This window comes from Podarcis bocagei (assembly GCF_964188305.1).
Source record: "Podarcis bocagei genome assembly, chromosome: 4".
Taxonomy (NCBI): domain Eukaryota; kingdom Metazoa; phylum Chordata; class Lepidosauria; order Squamata; family Lacertidae; genus Podarcis; species Podarcis bocagei.
This window is the reverse complement of record NC_138128.1, coordinates 24117613-24136433: the sequence shown is the minus strand read 5'-3', so window position 1 is coordinate 24136433 and position 18821 is coordinate 24117613. Positions and strand designations below refer to the sequence as shown.

At 41.6% G+C, this 18821-nt stretch overlaps 1 protein-coding gene across 3 annotated transcripts in view; it reads left to right on the top strand.

The window, feature by feature from the left end:
* ARHGEF26 (Rho guanine nucleotide exchange factor 26) overlaps nucleotides 1-18821 on the top strand; it is a 78671-nt gene that overhangs the window by 27871 nt on the left and 31979 nt on the right. For all 3 annotated transcript variants that reach the window (XM_081190136.1, XM_081190137.1, XM_081190138.1), the window contains 3 exons: nucleotides 1010-1170; nucleotides 14666-14818; nucleotides 16813-16942. In XM_081190136.1, coding sequence (XP_081046262.1) covers nucleotides 1010-1170; nucleotides 14666-14818; nucleotides 16813-16942 — 444 coding nt within the window. The remainder of the gene's footprint in view (nucleotides 1-1009; nucleotides 1171-14665; nucleotides 14819-16812; nucleotides 16943-18821) is intronic.

Below are 18821 nucleotides of genomic sequence, written 5' to 3'. Positions count from 1 at the left end.
CACGCACACTGGTGGTGGTATACAGATAAGTAGTCAAATAATACTTGAATCAAGCCTCCTTCTCAGGTACTCTGTTTTAGGCATTCAGCTAACTGAAGGAAAGAAGCTGGGGGAAGAGGCTGATAGGCAGCGCTGTGTAGGATTTGCCAGAGTAAAGAGAAGAAATGTGGGTTGGGAAGGCTTGTGTGGGAGGCCTGCGTGTGTGCATTCTGGAGACCAGCCCATCTCCCTTTCAGCCTGCTGACCTTTGGCAAAAGTATCTGGCAAAGCTGCTTCTCAGTTTCCACTGCTTTCAAGGAGTGGAATCTTCAACTATACAGGGTTTCTTTTTTCATTAATTGGGGCTTTTGCTTATACAAGGTTTCCTAATAAAAACCACAATTCCCCCCTTATTTTTGTAGTTAAAAAATAATAATGGGGCGACTTTTGCTTGGGCTACAAAGAACAAACATATATTTTACAAATGGCAGCTTTTTAATTTTTGCAAACATTTGTAGTTGGTGCTATTTCTAAAGCACTTTGCGTATAACAGTTACTTTAACATTATTGCCAGTTTTGTTCTTTGTGAGGGTTAGCCTGAGAGGTTGGTCCAATTCAGGCGCAAAGATCTTGATCTGATATCTGACCATGGTTTATTGGACCAAGTAGAAGCATTGTGGCCACACACAATCCTCCCTTCTTGCATATGCCTCAATGCAAGATTCTTGAAGTTTGTTCACCCAATTTCCATTCTATCCAGACTGGGGGAAATGTGTTTTAATCACTGCCAACAAACTGTGAAAGCAGGATCTGTTCACACAGGCACTAGGCTAAGTTCTCAGTCCCATAAATCACGGTTCATTCAAGTGAGATAGTTATATATCTCAACCAGGCCATAAAATCCTGCTCATGACCATCCCGTGAACTTCATTGCTTTGGGAGGGTTTTGATCCTGGATTTTCGCATCCTAAAGCTAAAAGAAGTGACCTGTGTATGTGTGTGTGTGTGTCCTCCCCCTTCCTACATGCAGGCTATATTTGAAGTTATATCTTCAGAACATTCATACTTGCTCAGTCTGGAAATCCTGATCCGGATGTTTAAGAACTCCAAAGAACTGGGCACTACAATGACCAAAACAGAAAGCCATCACCTTTTTTCCAATATTGCGGATGTCTGCGAAGCAAGCAAGAGGTAAGTTTTAAACAGAGGTCCTTCCCCTTTATTCTGTTTGTGCCCAGGAACTGTTATACACTTTCATGTTCTTAAGGGGAGTTCAGATATCCTCCCACACCCATGCTTTGAAAGAATGTGTGAGGGGATGCAAGATTCCATGAGCTTCCCTGTCAACACTGCATGTCCTCTGGAAGATCACACATTTGGCCAATGTGTGAATGGGCTCTATGCATGTAGAGCCTTTTCAAATGCCATCTGAATGTTCGGATTGTGGGGAGGGGGTGGTCATGACCACTGCATGCTTTGATCATGTGATGCCTGTAATGCCTTTTGAATCCATCTTGTGTTATTACAGTTGGCAGTTATCATTGCTAATTCTTTCTTACTGCATTTAGTTCAATCTAAGGAAGAATAAGGGACGCGTGTGGCGCTGTGGGTTAAATCCTGTTGAAATCAATAGGACATAGGCCTGCGGAATTGCATCTTTAAGCTAGGGATTGTCTTGTTTCTTAAAATGGAATGCAGTACTTTAAAAATGATTGATCTTTGAAGTTGTGTTGTGCTATATATCATTGCCCTGAAAGATATTTTAAGAGATTGTTTTCTTTTTTAAAAAAGGCTGTGTATATGTTGCACATGTCCTTTAACAATGGATTACTAATGTGTTGCTGTGAAAATTGGCAGGTGATTTCCTGCAAAATCTGAACAATGTTAAAAGCTTTGACAGATTTCTTTAATTAAGGCATTTCTGGTTTGGCATCTCCATATCTCTTCTGGTTTGGAATCAAGCAAAGAGTAGTTTCCAAGCATTTAGAGATGTGTGGGAACAAGATTCACCCAAGTTAAACCCCTGTTGTCAGTGATTCAGTTGCATTACAGCAACTTGAAAAAATCGCGGTTGTGAAATGTTTATACTTGTTGATTCTCTTGTTTCAAAACAAGTTTGGGGAATTAGTTGTTGCTTCTTTGTGATCTAAACTGAGTGTGTATAAATCCCTGTGCATTTCTAATCTTTTCTGGACAGTACTTCAGATTTATTCTTTCTTGTTTTATGGGCCGTTGATGTTTAGTGGGATAGATAGTTTAGGCTGTCATACCAAAAACACCCAGCATAGTAAGCCCACCAAACATTTTGGGACTTACTTCTGAGTAAACATGCATCATCTTTCACTGTGTATTGAATGATACAGCTTAATTCTAGGAACATTATCTTTCTCTCCCCCATACATTACTTGTATTGTTTTATATAGATATGGAAGATAAGAATATGAAAATTAATATGTGATTGTTATTAGCCTTTGAGTAGTGGATGCATGTCTTGTGGTGGAAAAAAATGGTCACATAAAGTCCCATCATTTTAAGGCATAAAACCTGTTTATGCCAGGTGTCCAAAACTTGCCCTAATTTAAATCTACTCAATATCTCTGAGGGTTTTTATTTTGTTTTTATTGTATTTTGTATCACAGATGTATTTGATGCCCTGGGCTACTTTGGGAGGAAGGGTAGGATATAAATTTGATAATTAGATAGATAGATAGATAGATAGATAGATAGATAGATAGATAGATAGATAGATAAATATACTGTCAAGTGTCTCCATCCATAGAAGAGAAGCAAGACACTACTTAGATATTGGAGGAAACACAATAAATTCCAAACAGTTGATTCCTGCGTTCTCAGTCCCAGGCTTTGAATATTAAGCCACACAGCATCCCATAACTTTATCTTGCTACTCTTGTCTTTCCTAAGTCCAAATATTTTGGGTTCCTGTTTGACTTGCAGTTGAACTTCATTAGCTTAATGTTGCTGCACTATTTATTTTTTTCCAGTGCCCTGGCTGCAGCCAAAATGGCTCTCTTGTTCTAAGAGCAATTTTTCATCTTCACAGCTTTCTCCAGTGTTACTGTCATCAAAAGAAATGGCAGAAGTATGGTTTGCTGTAGTGTATTTAGTGATATGTAGCAAATATAATAGATGCCATTCGTTAAGAACGGATCAGTGTTTATGCTACCCAGTACCAGTATTTAAAAAGTCATATCATCCTAAAACAGTCTTTTTCCAGCTGGTGCCTTACAGATGTTTTGGATTACAGCTCCCATCATCCCTTTCCGTTGGCCGTGCTGACTTGGGCAGATGGGAATTGTAGTTCCAACATCTGGACAGGTAGAAGGTTGAGGAACACTGGCTGCAGTGCCTGCAATACATTGGCATTTTATCTGTCATTTCCATAACATCCTACACTACACTATGCAAAGTACTTCACACTCTTTAACCACAGAAGAACTATTGATTGTTCTGATTTTACAGGTGGGGGACTGAAGCTTAAAGTAAGTGAATTAGCTAGAGCTGCCTATCTGGTAGTTCATGGCTGAAGTAGGGATTGAACATGGATCTTTTTGTCTGCCAGATGATAGAGATTTCAGTGGTAGAGGTCAGGGCTCTGGTAGTACAGTGGAACCGTGGTTACTGAACGCCTCCATAGTTGAACGTTTCGGCTTTTGAACACTGAAAACCCAGAAGTAACTGCTCCGGTTTTTGACCGATTTTCAGCAGCCGAATGTGCTATGCGGCTTCCATTTTGAGTTTCCCTATTGTATTGAGGCTTCCGTATTGAGTTTTCAGTTATGAACATTTCAGAAGTCGAATGGTCTTCCGGAGCGGATGACGTTCAAAAGCCGAGGTTCCACTGTACATGGATGGGTGACTGCCTGCAGACTGCATGATGGAAGAAAGGCAGGATATAAATCTTAGAAAATAAATAAATATCACAATTCATGAAATTTACACTGATGTGAAATGTTCATGCTATCCGTGTTAGGTGGCATGATAGTTTCATGACTGGGCTATTAATTGAATATGGCTATTTCTCTTTTTAGATTATAGGTTTTGTCTTGGTTTTATAGAGGGAATAATTTGTTTTCTCTGGGGTTTTTTAAGATCTGTATTTCTGTCTTTCTGACATTTGTTTGGGTATATAAAGTAATGTGAAAGTAAATAAATAAATGTAAAATCAACAAAGCGTGGTGTTGGACTACATTTTACTCAGAGGCAGATTTATTGAAATTCATGGACCTAACCAAGCCATGTTCATTAATTTCACTGGGTTTACTCTGAGTAAAACAGTTGTACTGTAAGTGATTTTAATATTAATTTAAAACAATGTGAATAGAGATAAATATTTGCTCTTCATTCTCAAAATGCTAGGACTGATGGTCACTTTCAGTAGATTCCAAACAAACAAAAGGAAGCTTTTCTACGTGGTTTACATAATCAACTTGTGGAAATTGTTACTGCAGGGCTATATAGAAACATTAAATTGGAAACAAAGCCCATATTCCATAGCATCCTATGTTTTCTCTGTGACTGCTTGATTGACAGTACAGTGGTACCTCGCAAGACGAAATTAATCCGTTCCGCGAGTCTCTTCGTCTAGCGGTTTTTTGTCTTGCGAAGCAACCCTATTAGCGGATTAGCGCTATTAGCGGTTTAGCGGCTATTAAAGGCTTAGCGGCTATTAAAGGCTTAGCAGATTAGCGGCTAAAAGGCTATTAGCGGCTTAGCGGCTTAGAAAAGGGGGGGGGAGTGAAAAAAAATGGAACACTCGCAAGACGTTTTCGTCTTGCAAAGCAAGCCCATAGGGAAAATCGTCTTGCGAAGCAGCTCAAAAATGGAAAACCCTTTCGTCTAGCGGGTTTTCCATCTTGCGAGGCATTCGTCTTGCGGGGCACCACTGTACCATATAAGACCAAACGTCTCATCATTACATAACAAAGAGCCCCTTCACCTAGCTTGCACAGAAAATTAGCCTTTTCTGTGAAATACAGAAAAGGGTATGCTATGGTCTAAGTATATCAAGCTCTCTAATTGCAACAACTGCAGTATAATATTTGTCCTCAGGCACTGACTAATGCTGTAGTGCTTAATCAGTTGAGTTACTGTTTACCTTCTCTTAGTGGAAACTTGTTGTACGGGATAACATTTCATTTGGCATCTTCCGTAAGTGGACAGTTACCTCATTGTGCCTTATCGGTTCATCTCTGTCCTACCCTACACCTAGCTACAGAAAGACGGTGTTTGCTTCTTTGAAAGGAAATACTATTGGTCCAAGTCATTAGGATCTGTGAAGTTTTTCTAGGTAGCCTATCAGTTGTTAACAAATATGCAGATGATGGGGTCCAGAGCACGATTCTTCTTAGAATAAATTATAAGCTCAGACAAAAATGGCAGATCCCTGGCCCTGGCCAGTTTAGCACTCCGAGGACCCGGGCAAGTCTACCTGGCCTCCCCACTCTCTGCATGGGTTTGCTCTCCTTGTTTCATGACCTATTCCTACTTCGGTGACTTGCTGGAAGAGTCTTTTACTCCCTGGTTTGGTCTTGAACCCTTTTTCTAAGGAGGACTGTGTGCTGACCCTTCAGCTCGTGGGTGTTGTGGATGCTGTGTGTTGTGTAGGCTCCTCTTCCTTTCCTCTGCGTTGTGCTCTAAAACTGTGCTTGTGAGCAGCATCAGGAGATGCAAACACCAGCCCTGCAGTCTAGTCTGGGTAGCGGCAATAGCAGGGTTGCTGCTGGCTAGGTCACTGCAGCTTACGGAGTGGGGGCTTTATGGAGTCGCTTTGTATGTTGGGTGTTGTGATGCAGGATTTGTGTGCCGGTGGCATGTCCTCATTGTTGTGTGGCTGTTGTCTTCATCTGGCTGTGGGCTGCTTGTGGCCATTGTTACAGGCACTGATACGTGAGCTTTACTGATGACGCTGGATGTGCACTTGCTATTTCTCCCTCCTCAATTAATCTGCTGTTTGGGGATTCCCCCCCATCCCCCCCTTTTGGTTGAGTGAGTATTGGATATGGCTGCTGTTTCAACGGTGTAGCTGTAGTTTGGAGGGCAGGATTGCTAACTGTCTTATTTAATAATTAAATTTATATAGTGCCCTTTCTTCCAAAGAAGCCCAGGGCAGCTACCAGAGTATGGGATTGCTCAGTAGTGGCTACCAGGGAGGCACATCACTGCAGACCCTGACTTCCTTCTGGTGGCATTGCTGCTGTGTACCAGAATGGTCAGAGGGCAAGGCATAGTGGCTATTTTGAGGTCAGAGCAGTTCAAGCACATTGGTGGAACCAATTAGCTCTGACCTTGCTATTGCTCTGCCCTGTCCCTCATTGCTCTATCATATGTAATTCTCCCCCCCCCCCTTTTTTTAATACAATGAAAGTACTTTGAATATTTTTAAATTATTTTTTTTGTCTGCTTCCAGGTAGTTTCAGTTAATTCAGAGTGAATTTAGCAATTCCTGTTTAGGCAAGCACTTTATTCTTTTTCACAATAATCTCCCAGCAAAACAAAAGCGGCGAGCTTTTGGCTCAGTTCCAGTTTTAACTTCAGTTAAATTACACCTGCGATGTCAAAAATGAAGTGCCCAAAACAATTCTGTCTTGCATATTTTCTTTTGCACAAGTTATCCACGTGTTGAGGTTTTGCTTGTGCAGGGCCCAAAAACTATCTTGCTTAAATCAACTTGGTGAGAGATTAATATTTAGCTATGCGTAGTGGGTTGGATGTTTGCTTGGGGTTTGAAGCGTTAAACTTGACACACTTATTCATTGACCTCCACTAAAGATTTTTTGGTATCTTGTAAAGAAAGCAATGCCCAGTGGTGGACAAGAAGGTGACAGATTAAATTTAATCTGAATTAAAGTGGTGCGCTCCTTTCTAAGCGTACAGTTTAAACTGGGTATTTGGAACCTGTGGCCCTCCAAATATTGCTGGACTCCAGAAAATCAGTCCTAGCTAACTTGGCCACTAGCCAGGATTGTAGTGCAACATCTGGAGGAAAACAGGTTCCCAGTCTCTGCCTTAAAAATAAAAAGCTTCAATGGTGTAGCTTAAGGTATGTCAACTATGTTTGCTTTCACAGGCATGATTGGCATGTTAAACTCTGCATGTTAATGTGGTGATAGAATCACCGCTCAGTAGTTTCCTGAGCTTGCAGCGATCCTTCTTTACCCTGCAAGGGCTGGAGTTGCCTCTAAACTGATAATTACCATCACTTCTTTCAAATGCCCGCTTTTTCCTCAGCACTCCCTTTCAGTCTCTCTAGCCTTTTCATGTGCTTCCCATACTTACTATTGTTGACAGTAAGCACTGTTACAAATCTTTTTCATATATCTTTTAGGGAGCAATCCCAGGTTTCCTGAAGAGGGCAACTGTGGAGGCTGCTGAACTTTTCTGTTGTCGTCAGACAGGGAGGCAGTCGGAGAAGGAGATTCACTGCTTCTTGGTTGCTTGGGGGTTGAATGGAGCAGGTGGCTTCTGGAAAACCTTGGTTTTCCCTGACAAACCAGCCAGAAAACTTTGCCAGCTCTGGAGTGGCGCCACCAGTTTACCCTCACTGTGGTAAATAGAAGGGGAATTTAAAAAAACAACAACTAGAGATGGAAAAGCAGTTCATCCATCATGAACTCTCCCTCCTCAGATCTCCGCGGCTTTCTCTGATTATATTTTTGCAGTGTCTTAATTCTACTTAATAAGATTGTCAGCTCCATTTAAATAGCTAAAGTCTAGTGTTGGTAGTTTAATTATCCAAGACTAGTGAATGTTACATGTGGTTGGTAAGCTAACCATGCTAATCTAGCTGACCGTTCAGTCTCAGTGACAACAACAACAACAACAACAACAACAAATTTATTTATAGCCCGCCCATCTGGCTGGGTTTCCCCAGCCACTCTGGGCGGCTTCCAACTGAATATTAAAAACAGTACAGCATCAGACATTAAAAACTTCCCTAAAGAGGGCTGCCTTCAGTTGTCTTTTAAAAGTAAAATAGTTGTTTATTGCTTTGACATCTGCTGGGAGGGCGTTCCACAGGGCAGGCGCCACTACCGAGAAGGCCCTCTGCCTGGTTCCCTGTAACCTTACTTCTCGCAATGAGAGAACTGCCAGAAGGCCCTCGGCGCTGGATCTCAGTGTCTGGGCTGAACGATGGGGGTGGAGACGCTTCTTCAGGTATACAGGACTGAGGCCGTTTAGGGCTTTAAAGGTCAGCACCAACACTTTGAATTGTCCTCGGAAACGTACTGGGAGCCAATGCAGATCTCTCAGAACCGGTGTTATGTGGTCCTGGCGGCCACTCCCAGTCACCAGTCTAGCTGCCGCATTCTGGATTAATTGCAGTTTCCGGATCACCTTCAAAGGTAGCCCCACGTAGAGCGCGTTGCAGTAGTCCAAGTGGGAGATAACTAGAGCATGCACCACTCTGGCAAGACAGTCCGCGGGCAGGTAGGGTCTTAGCCTGCGTACCAGGTGGAGCTGTTAGACAGCTGCCCTGGACACAGAATTAACTTGTGCCTCCATGGACAGCTGTGAGTCCAAAATGACTCCCAGGCTGCGCACCTGGTCCTTCAGGGGCACAGTTACCCCATTCAGGACCAGGGAATCCCCCACACCCGCCCGCCCCCTGTCTCCCAAAAACAGTACTTCTATCTTGTCAGGATTCAACCTCCATCTGTTAGCCGCCATCCATCCTCCAACCGCCTCCAGGCACTCACACAGGACCTTCACCGCCTTCACTGGTTCTGATTTAAAGGAGAGGTAGAGCTGGGTGTCATCTGCATACTGATGAACACCCAGCCCAAACCCCCTGATGATCTCTCCCAGCGGCTTCATATAGATATTAAAAAGCATGGGGGAGAGGACGGAACCCTAAGGCACCCCACAAGTGAGAGCCCAGGGGTCTGAACACTCATCCCCCCCCACCACTTTCTGGACACGGCCCAGGAGAAAGGAGCAGAACCACCGTATAACAGTGCCCCCAGCTCCCAGCCCCTCTAGACGGTCCAGAAGGATGTTATGGTTGATGGTGTCAAAGGCCGCTGAGAGATCCAGCAGAACTAGGAAACAGCTCTCACCTTTGTCCCTAGCCCGCCGGAGATCATCAACCAGCGCGACCAAGGCAGTTTCAGTCCCATGGTGAGGCCTGAATCCCGACTGGAAGGGAACTATTTGCTGAACTATTTGCAAAATTATCTGAAATAATCAAAGAGTTATTAATTATTTAGATAATGACTGTGCACCTTTTGTACGATGTTTTAGTTATATAATTATTTCACATTGTAAACACAAACGGGCACACACTCCATTCCAAATGTGCCATGTATTAAGAGGAGAAATAGTAAAAACAATTGTTTCAGTTGTTTACTAATGTTTCTGGCTTGTAATTTTGTGCTTCCTTTGAAAACGTTTCAGAGCGTACAAAGGTGTACTGACAAAGGTTATTATGTTTTATCAAAGTGCTTTCAGTAGGGATTAGGATTGCAATACGATCATGTGTCGTAAAAGAAAAGCTTTTGTTACATGGTGAAAAAGGTTGTTATGGAAACCAGCTCCGCCTCCATTGCTCTGTTACTGGGAACAAAGTTCAGAAAAAGCTCTTGCTTTTATCCCGTTTACTGTGTAATATGTACAGATGAGTCCTAGGAATTTGAATCCCCGATTTATCTAAGGCAGAGAATTTAGTAGCTGCTGTACCTGGTACCTTTTTATGGTTAGGTGTGTGTTTTTAAATAACACTTTAGTTGAGCCACTTTTAGTTTTCTAAATTGAGCATAACACCACTCAGTTACAACTGAATTGTATAAGTTGGTATGGCATGAAAGTAGGTAAATATTCCATTCCTGTTAGGTTTAGATATGCATTGTGAAATATGTCATCAGCTGGTCATGTTAAATATATTTGAAAGAGTGCAGCCTTCGGTGTAACTTTGCCAGGTCTTCTTTCATTGATTATTTTTTGGTGCATAAGAAGAATCTCTTATCAGCTGGAACTGAATGGAATTTAGTGTTCATTAAAAAAAACACCAACCTTGTACACTTTCGCTTTGACCCTGCAACAGAGATTTGGGTGCAGAAATAAGTTTGTGTATACAGGCTGTATTAAATTTGGGTCTTTTCAACTGAATTTGTAAAAAGGAAGCCATTTGTGGTCGTTTTGTAGAACTTAAGCGCTGTACATCATTAGTGTATAATGAGAAGGCTGCTTTTTTCTGCGTGGACTGTATTGTAGAGTTTTGCAACATAAGAGGCCCACATGAAAGCAAGGAAAAAGAGAATTTATAAACAGAACGAAAGTTCACCAAAGGTCTTGGAAGAAGGGTTGACAGTTTTAATCAGTTGTTATAAAGTGTATGAAGTTACAACAAATGCCAACCTGTTTTCAGTTTCTTTTGAACCAAAGTTTCCATTCTGAAGCCCATCACTTAGTTCACCATGTGCTTTGGACATGTCCCTAGCACATGACAGATGACTGGTGACAGGCAACCATAAATAGTAGACACCTGGTTCTTGCAGAGCATTATACTCATGAATGTACCCTTTTGAAAACACTTGCTTTTATTTTTGTTGGCCCTAAACTTCCTGTTAGGAACTGAACTCCCATAAGCAGCTTCTCTCAACAGTACCTTTTAAAGATGGAGCCACACAGTATCATGGGGGTGGGGGATAGGGGTGGGAAACCTATGGACCTACGGATGTATACTCTGATACTGTAGCCCTTCAGATCTTTCTGGACACCAGTTCCCATCAGCCCCAGCTTGCATGGCCAATGGTCAGCAATCATTTGGCTGATACGATTGCTGGCTGGGGCTGATAGGAACTGGTGTCCAGAAAAATCTGGAAGCCTTCTAGTATCAGATGCCAAAAATGACAGCTCCCTCCCTCTCTGTAAAATTCAGATCAACTTTACCCAGGTGATTATAAAGATGCACATTTTCTCCCTCCTTTTCTGCATCATTATTTGGAGGTTGACACTGGAGACGTGTGAACAATATGCAACGAGAGCGCTGCAGGGGTTTCCCAGGTGGGTTAAACAAAATAGGATACATTAGCACCTGCAGACTCCAGTATTTCAGAGGGAGGGCTAGATACAAGACCCATAACAGCTTTGCTGGCTCACCCAGTGCATATGCTGTAGAATGACTATGGCATTAGTTGTTGAAAGCCATCTCTTGTTCAGAAACAGCATACTATGGTCCAGTGGCTGACACAGCCCTCTTTACTGCAGTGGGAGAAGTTGCTCCAAACCGTTTTTGATACTGCAGAGATAAGTTTGTGAATGTGGAGTTTTGTGCCTGCATCCAATATCTTATTTATGCAAGGAAATGCTGGATCAGAACCATGTGCTTCAGACACAGTTGCGTTTCTGCTTTAAGTTCCGTTGGACCCAATAAAACACTGAGGCCTCTGCATTGGTCTTAATTGAAAAGAACTTGCAGAGCAACATATTGACTCCATGGTAAAGCCCTTCAGCAAGAGCTGGCTAATTAAAGTAGAAAACATTTTCAGAGAGACCTCACTTTCTCATTGGGCAAGAAAGATTGATTAAAACTCAACTTTTCTTTGACTAGTAAGAGCAAAAGAGCCGTGTATACATTTTAGTTGGGTCAATGGAGCATCATGGGAATAAGCAGAATGAGTTAGATTAGATTATTGCACAGCAGATATTTATTTTAATGAGGAGATAGATGGGAGAAGAATATGCTGTCATGAACTTGTTTAGTTTAAACTTAAATTAATCTCATAACCTTCTTAGTGATAAGAGGAAAGCACTTAAAGGAATCCCTTTGCATTGTTAAAAGGGGTTTAGACTCAATTTTAAATGGACCCATAAGCGTTATTACGATATCTTATCCCCAACCAAATGGCTGATCCTTCCTGTGAGGAAATATATGAGGCTTTATTTCAGCTTTACAGATAAAAGGTTTATGTACATTGTTGAACTATTAACCAATGTTTAGATGCACCAAATTATTTTAAGAGAAAAGATTGCTTTCCTGACTTAATCTCAACTTCCTACAAACTGCTCCTCTCTGAAGACATTACATAAATTTTATAGCCAGGATAGTTGTGATTTAAATTCACAATTGTTTGAATGTCAAACATGTCTTCAGATCAAAAAATGTCAAATAATGAAACCAATTTCTTCTCCAGTGTAAGCAAATTTTTGCCAATAGAGCATATGCCAAGTGATAGTTCAAAACGTTCGGTTGTTTGCTTTAGTCAGGCATGGTCAAATTTGGCCCTCCAGCTGTTTTGGGACTACAACTGCCATCATCCCTAGCTAACAGGAGCAGTGGTCAGGGATGATGGGAATTGTAGTCCCAAAACAGCTGGAGGGTCAAGTTTGGTCATGGTTGGCTTAGATCTACCAAATGCAATCTATATACACAAACAGGTCTGCCACTCATAGATCTGTGGTACTGGAGTAGCCTGCTGTCTGGGGTGGCAAGTGGAGTCTGTGTGGTTAGGGTGCAAGTCTGTGGGCAAAAGCTGGGAAACGAAAAATTCTGCATCAACAACTGCTCTCATTCATATGGCAGCTTTGATCCTTTGCTACTGAAGCTGCTCTGGATGCTCTGGTAAGGCCATCCTACTACCATTGGGAAATTATCAAGTCACTGTAGAACTGAAAACAGCAGTACTCTTCTGGAACCCATAACACCTGGGTTTCTTTTAAAGGTTCTCCTAAATACAGGAAGCTGCCTTATACCGAGTAATAACATAGGACTATCTAGTTCAGTGTTGTCTAAATTGATTGGCAGTGGCTCTCCAGGGTTTCAGATTGGAGTTTCTTCCAGTTCTACCAGGAATTGCTAGGGTTTGAACCTGGAACCTTCTGCATGTAAATCAGATGTTCTACCATTGAGCTGTGGCTCTTCCTTCCAAAAACAGCAGTAATTCACTAAACACAACTTGTGGATTTGGTGCTTGGCTATACATCATCATCATCATTATTGCAGTCATGGGCAGCAAAAACAGGTCACTGTTCAGCTCCTTGTACTTAATATTTGGCTTGGTGCACCATAAGTTGTGGCTTGCTCTCCCACTATTTAAGTAACATATAAATTGTTATGTACTCAAGTTCTGACCCTGGGCCAGCAGGGGGATACTGTAGATAGTTATGCAAATGAAGGATCGAAAGTGACGTTCAATGATTGGATAGTTTTAGAAAGTTGTTACAGTAATGTGGTACTGGAGCTCTATATAAGCAGGCTGACTGACCCCTTCAGTTCAGTTCTGTCCTGGCCTGTGAATAAACAAGAGCTGTTTGAAGAATCGGTGTGTCGCCTGATATGTTCATCCGCAACTTAACACAAATAGTTGCCCGTGAGTTATATATTGATATAAATTCAATTACTTAAAAAACCTACAAATAGCAGCATGCAATAAGTAATATAAGAAATAACACATAACCAGATATTTCAAAGATTAGAATCCAGTGAAGCCACAAACCAAACCTTGGCTTGCAGTAACAGCAGTCTTCAAGGAAATAATAGGAATAAAGGTATAAAAAGTCCACTTGGCTACAGAGAACAAATTTCATGATTCTTTTTTACAGTAGCGGAAACTTAGGAAGTAGACACATCATGTTCTCTAGATAAGTGCTGTGAAGTTACATTTGAGTGGAACACTTACATTCAAATTTCTGCATGGTGTTTATATTATTTGAGGACTTTATATTTTCACTGTGAATAAAATAGCATAGAAAGTATGCAACATTTTATAGAAAACATGATTTCATCTCCATTTGGATCTGTTTATCATAAAAATCTTGAATGCATTAGCAGTTCAGTTTATACGATTCATGAATACTTTACACCTTCTATATTTTCATTTTTACATAGAAGCAATACAATGGGTATATTGCTTGAACTAGAGGTGTGCAAAAAAATTCAGTCTGTTTCAGTATGCCATTCATATTCATTACAACTTTGCTATAAATTCATTACAATTTCATTAGTTTTGTAATTCAAATTCAACTTCGCTACATAAGCTATCTTTGCTATACATTGTGTCATTTATGTACATTTTTTGGGGAAATGGTAACTACCTTTTTTTGGTGGGGGAGAACAGTGCATGAAAACAATACAGCATCTGGAGCATGGGGTGGGTGGCAGCTGCCAAGAGTAGCTACCTGTTCCTGTTGCCACTCAAGGCAGCTAATCTCCCATGCCCATCTCAAATGGTACAAATAAGCAAGGAATGGGCTCCATTCAGTTTAAGCTTTCCTTTATTCAAAACGAATTCATAGTCCTACATTCCTTTTGGTTCAGTTCCTTGTAATGTAGTCAGTGAAATATGTTGGTTTGTCATCTGTATTGTGGTAGGTTATTCATTTATCTTCCATTCTCTCTCTCTCTCTCTCTCTCTCTTTCTTTCTTTCTTTCTTTCTTTCTCTCTCTCTCTCTCTCTCTCTCTCTCTCTCTCTCTCTCTCTCTCACACACACACACACACACACACACACACACACGGACACCAATTTCTACTGGCAATAAAAGCATATGTATTATTTTCAGAGAAAGAGACAGGTCATGGCTCTGGCATGAGATTCTGTAGGCTGTTCTAGTTATCTCTGTACTGCAGCGTATAATTATTTGGTTATGAAGTCGCTTAAAGACCTCTTAGCCTTTCAGATAATATACTGATAAATTATGTTTTGTAAATTTGCTCTGTTCCATTTTAGGTTCTTTAGAGAGCTTGAAGCAAGGCATCAGAATAATATCTTCATAGATGATATCAGTGATATTGTGGAAAAGCATACTGCATCAACCTTTGACCCTTATGTGAAATATTGCACAAATGAAGTCTACCAGCAGCGAACACTCCAGAAACTACTGTAAGTAATTGAAGTTGCTATTTATATCATGGGTATACAATCTTTTTTTTATCCTGATGAGCCCATTTCCTTCTGTAAAATCGTCCAGTGGGGCCACATGGATGTGGTGAGTAGAGCCAAAGGCAAAGCAACAAATGTAAATTTTACGTTTCTACTATCGGGTAATTCCAAGACTAGCAAAGAAACATTATAAGAGTTCAGCAGCATATTCCAGACAGGCAAAAACACTCAAGGAGGCCAAAGGGTAGGGCAAGTAAAGAGTATAGCCTCGGGAGAGTCCCAGGGACCATATACAGTCAAACCTTGGTTCCCAAATGGCTTAGTTGCTGAACAAATCGGCTCCCAAATGCCACAAACCCAGAAGTAAGTGTTCTGGTTTGCGAACATTTTTCAGAAGTTGAAAGTCCAATGTGGCTTCCGCTTGAGTGCAGGAAGCTCCTTCAACCAATTGGAAGCTGCTCCTTGGTTTTTGAGCAGTTTCAGGAGTTCCGGAACGGATTAAGTTCGAGAACCAAGGTACCACTGTAGAGAGTTCTGGAGGACCACGTTTCCACCTGGGCCTGAAGTTCCCTTTCCCTGATAAATGAAATAGCCCTTTTAATTCAAATGTTTGCAACTTTAAAGGACAAGGTCTGAATTAGGCAGTTAACATTATTCATAATTCATAGTTCCTTAATATGTTCTGCTTCATTCAGCAGAACTCACGGCGGGAGGTGGGTTGCACTAGCTGCAGAGATCTTGATTTTGCTCAAATCCTGCATTTAATGCTATTACTGGAGATTTGAAAGATTGATTACACACACACACACGAGAGTTCAGATGATAGTATTTTGACTTAATCTGCCAAAGCACGAACAAGCCCTTTGTCCAAAAATGGCAAGCAAACTCCAAAGTTCTTCAGTGAACTGTATTTTACTAAACTGGAACAAGTTTCTAGTTAATAGCTTCAGAACAAAAGTTGGGATATTTAGCCAGCTTGAAACCACAGTTGACTATGCCTGCCTTGTTCTGAAGCTGCTAACAACACTTTTCCAGTTTGGGTGGAATGGGACACCATAGCTAATGGAAGGAAGGAGTTCCTGGTTTGTTTACTGGTTTAGGCAAAGGGAAGAACTTAATTATGCTGTATTTCTTTTGAAACTTAATTATGCTGTATTTCTTTTGTTTTGTGTTTATTTTTCTTTCTATTTCGGTGATGGTGTTTTATATGTTTGGTGATGTATTGTTTAAAACTTTTAATAAATATTTCATTAAAAAAAGGGAAGAACGAAGGGTGTGTGCACGTAGGCTAAAAACTCATTCATATGTCAGCTTATTGAGCAGAAATTTGAATGTGGCCATAGAGTTGCATGTTCCTTGCCTGTAAATGGTTTCTATAGATGCAAAATGGTACAAGGCATTGAAGGAGTTTCCAGCTGCTGATCCTCAAACCCCATTTCTTCACTAGTCCGTCCTCTTGCTCACCTTTCCCCTCAGCCTCTTGTGAATTTGTCCTGTAACAAACAAGAGAGGAAAGTAGTTGAGGAATTTGGTGGATGAAGAACCAGCGCTCATTGGCAGAGCAATGTGCTTTGCAGGCAGGAGGTCCCAGGTACCGTTTCCAACGTCTAAAGATTGGGCTGGGAAGAGACCTCTCTCTGAAAGTCTGAAGAGCATCTGCCAGCCATAGTAGACAGTACAGAGCTTGATGGACTCAGTGTAAGCGATCTTTTTGTGTTCCTTAGTTCCTATCAGTGACACAGGAGAAGCAGTGCCTACTGTTTCATGATGCATTTCCATGTGTAGAAACATAGGAAGCTTCCTTATACTAAGTCAGACCATGGGTCCACCTAGCTCAACATTGTCCACATGAGGTTGGGGATTCTTAGGCACAGAAAAGCATTAGCATGGTTTCTGGGAAAGTACCTGACAAACAACTGAACAAAAAATTCATAGGATTCATAAGTAACTTCTAAATTAATTCTCTCTTTAAAATTATTGTTGTTTTTGGTTAGGGCTACAAATCCAGCATTCAAGGAAGTATTGTCGCGGATTGAGTCCCAAGAAGAATGCAGAAACTTACCTATGATTTCTTTCCTCATTCTCCCAATGCAGAGGGTCACGCGACTTCCGCTGCTGATGGATGTAAGAGCGGCATATTTCAAACTGTATATCTGTATTTAAAGTTGGTTTTAGAAACCATGCTTTGGCTGCTGCCACCACCATTTTAGCTCAGCTTTTCTTTACAGTTGATTGCTTTGTTGTTAAGAAAAAGTCTAGGTTTTCCTATTCATTTTTGGCATGAGTGTCCATTGCACCGGGTGCCCTGATTTGGACATTGTTAACACCTGATGTCTGCTCAGGCATGTGATTGCTGGTCTGAGGGAGACTTTCTGCTGGGCAGCCTAGGTCCCATCAACCTCTCTTGGATTTAGGTATATTAACTGTGCGTTGGATTGCAGTCATTGTTTTCCCCGCACTCTTGCCAGTAATGGGCCTTACTTCTGTCCCTGAATTTGATGTTTCTTTGATGAAGGATGACTATCAATAGTTACTTGTCATGATGGTCATAACTCCATGCTCAGATGCACCATGCTTCTCAATAGCAGTTAGGGACAACTGTGGGACAGGATTATAGCCTGCTTGAGGGCTTCCTATAGGCATCTGTTTGTCCACTGTGGGAAACAAGATGGCGGCCTAGATAGGCCTTTGGCCTCATCCAGCAAAATTCTTTTTATGCTGGGACTGTTGTTTTTTATTATTATTATTATTGGAATGTCTCCATCCTCATCATCCAGCTTGGACAATGAGATCCAGCTCCAAGGGCCTTCTGGTGGTTCCCTCACTGTGAGAAGTGAAGCTACAGGGAACCAAGCAGAGGACCTTCTCGGTAGTGGCACCCGCCCTGTGGAATGTCCTTCCGTCAAGGAGATGAGTAACTATATCACCTTTAGAAGACATATGAAGGCAGCCCTATATCAGGAAGTTTTTAATGTTTGATTTTTGGTTGTGTTTTTATGATGTCGAAAGCTGTTCAGAGTGGCTGGGGCAACCCAGTCAGATGGGTGGGGTATATTATGATTATAATTATTATGGTTGTATTCCAGCAACATCTGGAGGGAACTGTGTTGGGTATCCCCATGGTACCATAATTCCCATCATCCCTTATCATGGTACTAATTCTTGTGTGTACAATTTAAAACCAATCCTGCACCCCCCCTACATTTAACCATCACCATTTATTTGCATAATACCTTTCCATCTTTAAACCATGTTTGTGTGTGTACACACACACACACACACACACCAAAATCCAGTCACAATATATAACATAGTTTTTTGTGATTATAAACAATAAACCAGGGTTTCCCAAACTTGAGTCTCCATCTGTTTTTGGAGAGGAGGAGGAGGAGGAAGCACTAGGCGGGTGACGGCTGATGGACACAGTGTCTTTAGAAAGCATTCCAGACCCCCTCTCACCCAGAACCTGGCGAGCCTTGAAAGTAGGAGAGCAAAGAGCTCAAAGGCAGAAGGCACCTAGCAGCACCCATAGGAGAGACAATGAGAATGATGAATGAGGAAGTGGGAGAGATGGGGGTAGGGTGGATAGGACAACACCATTATCCAAGAGGCTGGGTTCTATAGCCTCTCTCTGTAAATACTGAATAGAAAACGGAAGGCAAGAAACATTTCCTTGTCTTTGTACGTTCCTGGGCAACCAGCCGTGAGTCGCTGGCAGCAGCATGACCCAAGGTGATGAGAGTGGTACCTTGGGTTACAAACACCTCGGGTTACAGACTCCACTAACCTGGAAGTAGTACCTCCGGTTAAGAACTTTACCTCAGGATGAGAACAGAAATCGTGTGGCGGTGGCGCGGTGGCAGCAGCAGGAGGCCCCATTTGCTAAAGTGGTACCTCAGGTTAAGAACAGTTTCAGGTTAAGAACAGACCTCCAGAACGAATTAAGTTCGTAACCAGAGGTACCACTGTATTTACTTGTAAAATACTGAAGCAATGGCTTTTA